General features: G+C 30.5%; 1 protein-coding gene across 1 annotated transcript; it reads right to left on the reverse strand.

Moving 5' to 3' along the window:
- Positions 1-8824: 8824 nt before the first annotated feature.
- Nd-sgdh (NADH dehydrogenase (ubiquinone) SGDH subunit) lies at positions 8825-10320 on the reverse strand. The gene is made up of 3 exons (XM_083034938.1): positions 10197-10320; positions 9394-9605; positions 8825-9293 (listed from the first exon to the last, which is right to left on the reverse strand). Exons 1-3 carry the CDS (start codon positions 10279-10281, stop codon positions 9048-9050), a joined length of 543 nt encoding a protein of 180 aa, XP_082891064.1. The 5' UTR covers positions 10282-10320; the 3' UTR covers positions 8825-9047.
- Positions 10321-11656: the final 1336 nt, after the last annotated feature.

An 11656-nucleotide genomic window follows, 5' to 3' on the forward strand; every position in this document is an offset into this window, starting at 1 on the left:
ATGTATTTGCAACCGAGATCTCGATAATTCTACACATCCCTGACCTATGTCAATGCAAAAGGCTCGAGAGAAGGATGCTGAGAAATTCTAAATGACGCGAGTTAGCCCCGCGAGTTAGCCCCGCGAGTTAGCCCCGGTCCATTTTTTTCTTAAGAAAAATGGACTAATAAAGATAGCGTCATTGTTGCCGGGACGATAAATTATATGTTGCATCGTATTCTCGCATCCATATAGCGTGTTTTCTTTATGCATCGCTACAGTTTAGTCACTTCATTGCAGTTCGGTCTGACAATAAGTATATTTATAACAATAACAAAGGAGATGCGTTTTATAAGGATGATATTATCGTAAGTTATTGTTGGCAAAATGTGTAACAATAGTCATGTCGTCAAAATAAAATAAAGAAAATGCGAGGAAAAGCTAATATTATACTTGGAGCAAGACTTGCTAATTTTCAAATGCGTAAATTAAAAAAAGCAAATTTTCCCAATTTGTGCTATATAAATAAAAAATACCTTAAAATAAAATAATAGAAAAAATTAGAAATATAAAATAAAATAAAAACGTAGAGAGAAAGAGAGAGGATAGCTTCTAATTCACTAGTGTAACGTATCATCCTTATCAGCACCTCGTATAAGGAAACCTAGGATTGCATTAAAGTGCAACGACGCCTTCGGCTTCGAGCTCTCTTTTTTCGAAAGCTCATTATTCTTATGCGATCTCACGATCACCTGGAGACATCCAGTAGACGCGATTAAGATCGGCTCACCGTATACACATATCAATGCAAGTTTAAGCACGGCAAAACGATCTACATCCATTCGCGGCAGGAGGTATGTCCTCCTTAGTGATTGCAAAGTCCTACACCGGTAATAAAAAGTCAATGTTACATACGACAATAGGAGCGATTGCGATTAGCGACGCGCGTCCTTGACCCGAGACAATGACTGTGAAACGTCATCTTTGCATTTCAATTCCGTGATCGCCTCCTTTCAGTCTCTCTCGGAAAAATTTGATATACTTTATCCAATAAAATCCAATTCTTATTCAATTTTTATGCCAATAAAATCACTTATTTTCAAATTAATATACCGGAAAGAAAATAATACTTCCATTTGTAAATTGTAATCAGGGATCCGGACCGAAACAAAATTAGGGTTCGGTTTCGGGGTTATGGTTTAATAAAATATTTAATAACTGTTCCGGTTCCAGTTTCGGTTTTTTGATAAATACAGGAAACCGAAACTGTTTAAATTACGATTTTTTCGGTTACAGTTCCGGTTTTTAAAATTTTTACTTTTCGTTTTTCTAATAATTAAATTAATTTCTAAATTATATTACTTTAAACAATTATTATTAATTTTTATGACATAAATAAACAACACTTTATATTATATATGAAAATATATATATGTATCTATATTATATATATACATATATATATATATATATATATACATATATATATATATACATATAGGGTCTTCAAAAAGTCCGGAAACGCTAAAATATTTAACAATGCATATTAGAAAAAACTGTTTCAAATAAGGTCAAGGTCAACTTAATTTTTTTAAATGGAACCCCCCATTGCATATTCTTGTAGCTTATCTCGAGAGCTTTGCAAAACACTATAATTGAGTTATACAAGAATATGGTTCCATTTAAAAAAATTAAGTTGACCTTGTTTGAAACATTTTTTTCTAATATGCATTGTTTACGAAATATTTTAGCGTTTCCATTTTGAAGACTCTGTGTGAAAACATACTATCCTCACAGCTATCGTTATTGCGATAATACATGTATTTCAGAACATTTAAATTATAATTTATTTTTAATTGTACTGCACTTTAAGCAGGCAGTTATCGTGGCATTTCCGTCATTTGCGCAAAAGTAGAAAAAAATATCGAAAAGAACCGTAAACCGAAAGTAATTTAACGGTCCGGTTATGGTTCCGGTGTTATAAATTTAATAGAATTTCAATACGGTTTACGGTTTCGGTTCTACTAAAAAAAAAACGATTATGGAACGGTTTTCGGTTTTGGTTCCGGTTCGGTCCGGGTCCCTGATTGTAATTCTTAGATATAGAAAAGACCCTAAGAAGAAAAATTTGCGAAAGTTTTTAAAACAAATTTAGTTAGAAACTTGATTTAATTAATGTATTAAAACGCATAATTCATATTTATTTGCCTAGATTATTATTGTTCGAAAGAAAGTAACGTTCTTTACCTATACTCGAAGAATCGCGAACAATTTGCGATCGTTCGATCGCGCATTTCGATCTAGTTCAACGTGTGTTAGTTAATTTAACACGCCAGTGTTTATCTTTAACAATTTATGGATTAGAAGAACTTATTTGCTTAATTGGCGCCTATCATTCTTTTTGCGCGGATTTCCTTGATGCGCCTTTATACGGTTGAAATTTCTTTCGAGACCGGCGGGAATTATACGATTGCCGAGACCTTCAAAATCAATTTCCGATCCAAGGAGATCTCTCTTATTCTCGACTGACCTGAAAATCTCTCTTAGTGAATCTCCTTATGGAAGTAGCTTACACGTGGAAATAGACGAGATGGAAATTGTAAATACGTTGCATATTTGTCGCGTATATCTACTGCGATCTCATTGTCAAATAAATACCGCGTTATAAATTGTCTTATCTGTCAAATTTGCATAATATATATTGAAACTACATTTATTGCAATATATGTATATATTGGGTGCGTAAGACTTGTCGTCATTATTGTTCTCGCGAGAGATAAAATTAAAATATTCATAATTATAAAAAAATGCATACTTTTTATTCAACCCGCTATACTTATAATCAGAAGAAAGAAAAACAAAGAAAAAAACGTTCTACTAGCAACTGATCTATGATAATTGATGATCATTTTTTCGCAGTTATTGTCTCAAAATTTATGTATCACAATTATAATCGACATTATTGCACAAGGCACGATTTAGATCTTAATTCGTGAATGGATCATTTTAATTCTTGTATCGATAGCAATTATAATTTATGGTTATCATAATATATACATAGGCTCGAATAGCGTAGATCAATCCGCCAGATTAATTGTCATCTATCTTCCGCGACATGATTAACGTTTTAATTTGCATACATTAGTTTGTCGTAGACACTAAACGTGTCGCGCAGCGAAATAAATCAGTGTTTGACATAATAGTAGCGCTATATATCGTATTTAATGACATATGTAATTAAAAGACGATGCACGAAAACACGATAAGAAAGTCTCTCATTAATTTGGAGTAATTTTTCTGGCGATTTTTTAATTTTTAAATCCCGTTGTATCTCTCAACAAAAATAAATCTCAAATAAAATTGTTGCATATCGCGATTGCGAGAGATGGTTAGAAAGGATTCGAGTCATTCGCGAATCAATGTTCCGTTTGAAGGTCTCGGCTCGTTGATTTCGGCGATGATGTGAACGAACGAAAATCATCTCGACCAAGAAACACGTTCAAGGATCTGTTTAACTCGGGAAGCAACTATCTCCGTGACAAATGACTTTTATATGCAAATCACGAAAGCCTCGCGGTTATTTCCGTTTCCGATTACACTTCCTTCTCGTCGTCGACGAGAATTTCGAGTATTTCCGGCTGATTGAGAAAAAGTTCACGTTATCTATGTGTACATATGTTTCAAAAACATCGACTTCATAATATCGACGCGGAAACAATAATTACACGATTCCGAATTTTTATTAATATTCTATAATTTACAATTATCATTTTTCTTATCTTTTACTTTGACGATCCGTTCATCATGTTATGCCTAATGTATTTTACATTCGCGTTGTTTTCTAATATGGCACGTGTCTGATTGAAATAAACACGATCCATTACAGCAACACGCATTCTATTAATTGTGATATATTATTGTTATTGTTAATTTGCAGCGCATTCGCACTTTTGATGTAATATTTACATTTCTTGCGATACTTTTTACAATCATGCATACGAAATGCATGAGAACGACGATTAATTATGAACGCGTTGGATTGTATTAATGCGAAAATGACACGATAATAACTGATATAAGAGAAAGCTCGAGAATATATATTTGAAATACATCTTACGATAATATTTTTTTTAATTTAGCATTACGACGACACAATAATCAATGTGACGTACAATTTTGACTTCCTGCTGTTGATACATCATACATTTGAAACTGCACAAGAAAAATCGTCACACCGTATTATTACGGAAGTAAGCATAACTATCCGGCATAAGTTTATTACGAACCTATTACTAATATGCATGCCGTGACATTCGCGATGCACTCATTCATTATCGAATGCATCGTCTTGTCGAAACATCCAACCTTCATTTTGCTCCATCCCGAAAAAAGATTTAAGATGCGGTTAGATATAATAATGCTTATTTTTCTATTCTGTACAGGGTAGATTAAGAAATCGCGCGCGAAACAGATTGAATGATACATGACATGATAGCGAAATATATGTCAGAGGATGATTTAATTATTTAATAATCACAAAAATTATGTACATTAATTTGCACGGTGAATCGGATAAATTGGTGCGATTATTTAATAACGATAAAATAATAATTTTTTAATACTACCGTTTATATATCAATTAATTGCGGTGTAACTCGCGAGAAAATGCATGGAGATAATGATAGGATAATGACGAAAAACAATTGATGCATTTTATGCCGAAATTAAGTCATTTGCCATCGAAGTGTTGCGTAAAGTACGATCGGTAGAAATTTTATCTCGCATACAAACATACATACATGATCGTCGAGCGTTATAATGACGTCGAATCCTGTAAAAATGTTTCCGTCGATCGAAGGAAGTACTCGAAAGAAGATGGAAAACATTTGCATAGAAATCTCGATCAAAGATAAAGCGATTCGATGAATCACACATGTTTATATGTATCGTTATGTAAACTATGATATAACGGGGTAAATGCCTACGTTAGTCGGACGCTAAAAAGCACGTAACGTCGCGCATAATTGCTTCTGAACATCTCTCGCGTAACAGTTGCTAATCCTTGCGCATAATTTATTTAAAATGAGCTTTAATTACAAGGAGACATCGAAAGAATTGTCATCTTATAGATGTAATCTCGCGTAATGATCGGTTTTTAGAAATTTCTCGCAACGCGAGATGTTTATGACCGCGCGATTACGTATAAAGATCGTTTATATCTCGATATAATCATCGAGTATTGTTACGTCATCGTGATTCACACGTGTGCTGTAACAGGTATCAGGTTTATTGTACTCGATTGCGAATTCGCGTGCATTTGCGAAAGAAAAGAAAAAAAATTGATGATTCGATTTGTTGATAAGTTTCTGAATTGACAGTTCTTCGAAAAAAAAATTACTTCTAATTACACAAATAATGTGATTATAATTTGTTGGCGGCAACAATATTCATTTGACACTTATTAAATGATATATCTAATTTACTATCAATTATCTTACTATCATCGAGATATTTATGTTATATATATATTTGACGATATATTTCTCTTCGTGCTACTAAACGTCAACTAACTTTCAAACGATAGTGTTGCAAAGTTTACCTCGCAGATGCGACAGAATTGCGAGAACTGAAAAGTTCTCTAAATTCATGCAAACTTTCGCCGAAAGTCAGTCAAGTGTCTAGTGAAATCATTAATATACCGATTTATGACAGAGACAGAGGTGAAAAGATCGTGAAAGTTCGCAAAGAAAATGCGGATGTTATATCACGAATCTTCTACGTATCTCTCGATATAATGTGACAAAGGTATAATTGCCTTTATCTCTTCGCAATTTTTTTAATTATTCGCGTATATCATTTTCTATTTGACAGAATCATCAAAATTAAATGATTCAAAATGTTAAATCGAGGAAAACAACGATTTCTCGTTTGTAATCGTTTCCCCTGTAATTGCGAAAAAGATGCCGCTACAATTTGTGTCGAAAATATATGATCAAGTTAAACTTCCATTTGTACAATATCAATCTTATGCCTGGGCTGATTGTATATGAAGATTTGAAAATAAAAAAAATGTGTGTCACATATGTGTGTCATATACTCAAAATAATGCCCACATAATTTTTGACATTTGCGTAATTTCAGCACCAACATCGTAACGCTATTCGCACGTGTTTCCGCCGTTGTTTGACACAAATAAACAGTGTTTGGAATAATTATATATAATTCAAAAATAAATTCTAATCTTTTAAATAATACAATAAAATCTCTTAGATAATGCGAAAAATAAAGGAAATAACATATTCTTATTATATATTATTCATTATATATTATTCTTAGTATATAAAAATTATTCATTTCCTTTATTATTTAAGAATGTTTGCTACGTCAAATATCAATGGAAAATCGTGTGAATAACGTCAACGGTTAGCATTGAATTACGCAAATGTTAAATTACGCGAGAATCCTTAGTTGCGTTATTATATGACAGATTAGGAAGATTTATAGAGATTACGCGCGCATTTTTACAATGCGAACGAAAAATCAAATTATAAATGAATATTACAGCGATCGTTATGCTCGCGTGCTCGGCGATTGTATTTGTATGCGAAATACGGGACACGCATTATGCAAGATACGCAAGGCGTCCTTGACAATGACCACTGTATACGGGTACCGACATACCCGTCGACTGTGTTACTGTATTTATGTTGTTAATCCGCCGACGAGATAATAATAAGATTGTAAGGGGCGAGGCATCCACGTGTTTCCCATGCAAGAACAAACATTTTCTTTTACTATACATTTTTATGCGATTTATTTGATAATGTAATTGCAAATCGTAAAATTCGCGCGTATCTTTCACGTGACTTTCTTAGGCTAATTATAAAATCGACTTTGTCTCGTTAATTTTTGTAATTCGACGCTACTTTTTTTAACAGTTAACAAATTTTGGATGTATACTTAAGTATCAAATTAAAATTTTTTATTTAATTAAGATTCTCACGTAAAATTAGTTGGAAGAAATATATGATTCTACACAGAGAGAATTTTCTCTTAGAATTTACCCTGAAAATCATGGTAATCGTGGAACAATATAGTATGGAAAGAATTTTATGAGAATTTCTCTAATTAATATTTATCACATTAATATAATGTAATAGATATTATTAAAATAGATATTAATAAAATATAAAATATATGTTTGATTAATTTTACTATGCAGTTTAGTAAAATTATTCAACCATGTTTTATATTTTATTGTGATAGATATTATTTTTATTGTGATAAATATTAATTAGAGAAATTCTCATAAAATTCTTTCCATACCATATTGTCCCACGATTACCATGATTTTCAGGGTAAATTCCAAGAGAAAATTCTCTCAGGGTATTATTTGTTTTCCAAAGATATTTTGGGAAATACAGACTTTCATGAAGTAAATGATTCCGAATGAAAGAATCTTACACTCATTTTCCACATTATATTGATTGACGAAGTCCTCTGATACAATAATAAGATTCCAGTATGCGAGAAAACGATGCTGCGCGCCCTTTACATCCCGTTACATGAGCGCGTATGTAATGACACAATGTCTTGTTAATGATATGTTATATGATTGTCGATTGGGATCGAAAGAGTTTGGAGAGAATAATATTGTAAAAACGTTTTTTTAAAAAAAAGGAAGAAGCAGAAACGTCCGGAATATTCGCGATAGTGTATCAGCCCATAATAAAGAGAAAAAAAAATTTGAAAAAAAATTGATACAGAATTATGTTAAAAAAAGTCGTCGACCTTTTTAATTCCGCGGCCAAGATTTTCAATTAATCAACGAACTTGGCGCGAAAATAATCAGAAAAAATGATTATCGGCATAATTAAAAAATCGAGATGCGTTTATTTCTTACAGTGCACTTCAATTCAATGACGCGCGTAATTGGTTCCTTTTTTAACGTTTCGAAAGATGTAGTTTATTTCGTGCAAAAATACACGAGAATTTTAAAGCAAAGATTAAAAACGATTCAATTTCTTTCAACTTTCAAAATCAAAATGTTTTTTTCACTGATTTGATACATAATGTTTTTCTTGCAAGAGAGATTGTGTTTAAAAAATTATTTTTATAAAATAATAAAATAACAGATCGTAAAATTCTTCTAATAAAATCATGCTTATAGCATGAGTGCCTAATGTTTGCATTTTTCCAAGTTAAAAACAAGTGAAGCATAAATATTACCATTCAATTGAAAAAATAAAACATTGAGCAGAAATCTATACCTATCTGAAGATTAGTACTTACCACAAATTAGAATTGTTTCTCAAACTGTATCAGTATGTGAAAGAAACAACAAATATAAACATATATAAACTAGATGTAAAGTTAAAAATATAAATCAATATAATAAGAAACTGCATAAAGAGCAGTTAACTTAAACAGAAGAGCAGTTACTTAAACTAATTTCTGCTAGACTGTTCGATATTAACCGTATTTGATTTACAGTTATTATATCAATATAAATATATAAATTTGCGTATTTGTCCATTTCACAAAAATTGCACGATTCTACTTTTAAATGCGAAATACTTAATATTAACATGTTTAGCATGTTAATATTTAGCACATTCGACAAAAATTACAAATATTTAATCAATGTGTAATCAATCAATATTAGCATTAAGAATTTCAATTTTGAAATAATTATCACAAAATCGCGAATGATAAATTAATGAAATGATAATCAGAAATATGTAGTCAATAAGTAACAGTTAATTAATTAAAAACTGTACTTATACATTGACAATAATATTACATATTATAAAGGAAAATGTATCGCATTATACTTTTCTCTAAGGAAGTTTTTAATTAACACTTTATTTTGTTAACTATATTTGTATACAATGCGATATATTTATTGGCAGAGGTTTGACATTACAAACATTCACTCTGCAGCATCAATTGATTAAATCCTAGAGTATATATGCAATCTCTACATATTTTTATATATATGTATATATACCTGTTTTTAGTTCCCTCGATACTCCAATCAGAAATAGTTGTTACTAGCAAAATAAATTTTACTCACGTACATTGAGCGTTTTGTCTATAGATTCTCTGTATGAATACAGATACTTCGAGGCGTAGAATTCTTTAAAGTATTGACTTCTGTAATCACGATTTTCACCCATTGCTTGATATACTTGCTGTTCAAGCAGCCTAACTCTTTTGACCTGATCCTGATGGTATATGTAATGCAGATATTTTTCATATTCTTGCTGCTGCGATGGAAAAAAGTAGCGTTGCAGGAATCTTTTAATGGGATGCTGCAACAAATATAGGAAATATGTTTAGATAATTAATATATTTAGTATATCAAAAACATTAAATATGCAAAAAATATTATTGCCAGAGGTTAAATCTTACCTGAAGATACTCCCATTCCTTTGGGACATAATCTTTAGGGATTTCCTGGAGTGTAGCAGGACCAATAAACACGTTAACTGAAGTGATTGCAATGCCAACAGGAATAGCACCGAGTAAAACGTAAAAGTGAAGATAATCTTTCGTTTTGTGCCATTGAAAGCGGCTCGGTTGTATGACAAATATGCGTTCTTCAGACATACATCTTATTTGTCCTGAAAAAACATGAAAAAAGTTCAAAAATTGCTATGGCCTGTACTAGAACAAATGGATTAATAATCTCAAAGATTGAGAGAAGCTTAAAATTAATAAAATTCCAACAACCAATCAGTAGCTGTACAACTCTCTAACATTATCACAAGTCATAATTTTTATTATTAAATTAATAATTTTATTAAGAAAAAGATAAAAAATCTATTAAGAAATAGCAAAGTAGAATCAGTAATAAATAACATATGAATATAGGAACTTATTATAATATTCAATGTTAGGATATTTTCATGTAAGATATCAATAGTATTTTAGACGTTTTAGAAATAATTAATAAATAAAAATTAACGATCAAAATTAATAAAAATAAAAGATTTTAATGCTTTACTAATTATTCCATAACTATATCCTTCATATATATATATATATTCATATTTTCTTTTATTCTACGACATGAACATGTCCACGAAATCATATTCCAAAACACTGTGCGATGGTTGCGTAACAAAACACCGGTATTTGCAAAAGTGTATCGATGAGGTAAAAAAATACTTATTTAACGTTGTAATTGTAAGCAATTGCACATAAATAATTACCGTTCTTCACCAATGCCGTTCTAAAACCGCCGTTTTGCAACAATTTTTGACTCGCAGTGCGCAAAATGTTACTCCACGCCGCCATTTCTCTCCGATACTACGAAGGAATACAAATGTGACGAGATCGAAATAGAGTACGCTTATTTACCGGTTGTAGGAAAAGGAAAGTAGAGAGAATCGCAAAGTATACTAGTTTTTATCAATAATGACTAGGTGGTAGTACTATAACATTTTATTATTGCAATCAAATAAAATGTTAAAATAAAACTACTTATTTTTATTTAGATTTAATTTAATATAGTAAAATAATACTTTAATTAAAACGATATATTAAATATACTGTTTAATTAGTTAATTATATATATTTTAATATACTATATATATATTTTATTAATTTAATTAATATACCAATAATTAGAATTTTTATTGACGTTTCATTGAATCATGATAATAAAATGACATAATATACTACCTAATAAATATACTATTGATTATAATTATTAAATAAATAAATAATCATTTTATGCTACATAAATCTAAATAAAAAATAAGTGATATAACTTTATATAAAAAAGTTAATTTAAATCATGTAAAATGCTTAAGATGTTAATATATAAATAAAATTATTTTTAATATAATTGTGCATTTCTTTGCAATCATTATTACGTTTTAATTATAATTAAAATTAATTTTAATTATAATAATTATTATATATTATATGAAAGATTTGCGCTATTATAACTCGAACAGTATTCCATATATCGTTTTCCTGGTTTTTAAATGAACAATAAAGGCGTCTATTAAGTTGGAAATTGTTTTGTCACAAATGTTTTAACACATCAATGCGTGATCCGTAATAGTAGACATAAGCGATACCGTCAATTAAGTCGGGTTAAGTGAACAATTGAACTTGAGAAGCGATTGTAAATTATATGTATATAAATAAACCCCGTAATCCTCGTGACAGAATCGAAGAAAATTCTGGATATATTTTTCATCACGGGTGTTTTTTTCCAGTCTACATAAGTATAAGTATTTCTGTTACTATGTGCGACGAAGTACAAAGCTTAATAACAATGCATAATTACATTATGTAATGATCACGCGACATGAATAATAAACACCTGCGAACATTTCAACAAAAGAAAAGAAAGATATCTGTCGCGTGTCAGTGATTAATAAGTTATAAATTTCCCTTTGTGTCTACCTGAGTTTTGCGACACCAAACATCGACGTCCGCATTATCGAAGTTAGAATAATATATTTTAATTTAATCTTTCAAATCTTGATTAAATTTAATACAAAAAACTTAATATAAAAATTCGCAGAGAGTATCTCTTCGCGAATAGAAATTTTGCATTCTTATATAACAAGAAACGTTGTTTACGGTTACATTAAAATGTCACAAAATTGTTCTTTATATTCATGAATCTCAAAACTGAGAACCGTAACATTGATAT

Source organism: Prenolepis imparis, unplaced genomic scaffold, assembly GCF_030444845.1.
Source record: "Prenolepis imparis isolate NDT839.2.m4 unplaced genomic scaffold, iyPreImpa1.0 SCAF_3, whole genome shotgun sequence".
In the NCBI taxonomy this organism is placed as follows: domain Eukaryota; kingdom Metazoa; phylum Arthropoda; class Insecta; order Hymenoptera; family Formicidae; genus Prenolepis; species Prenolepis imparis.

Bases quoted from the DNA above. Each gene is read 5' to 3' on its own strand.
- Nd-sgdh (XM_083034938.1), bottom strand. From the start codon at position 10,281: ATGGCGGCGTGGAGTAACATTTTGCGCACTGCGAGTCAAAAATTGTTG. The intron at 9,606-10,196 runs GTAATTATTTAT...ATGTTTTTTCAG, and splicing joins AACGGCATTGGTGAAGAACG to GACAAATAAGATGTATGTCT. The intron at 9,294-9,393 runs GTAAGATTTAAC...TATTTGTTGCAG, and splicing joins AGGAATGGGAGTATCTTCAG to CATCCCATTAAAAGATTCCT.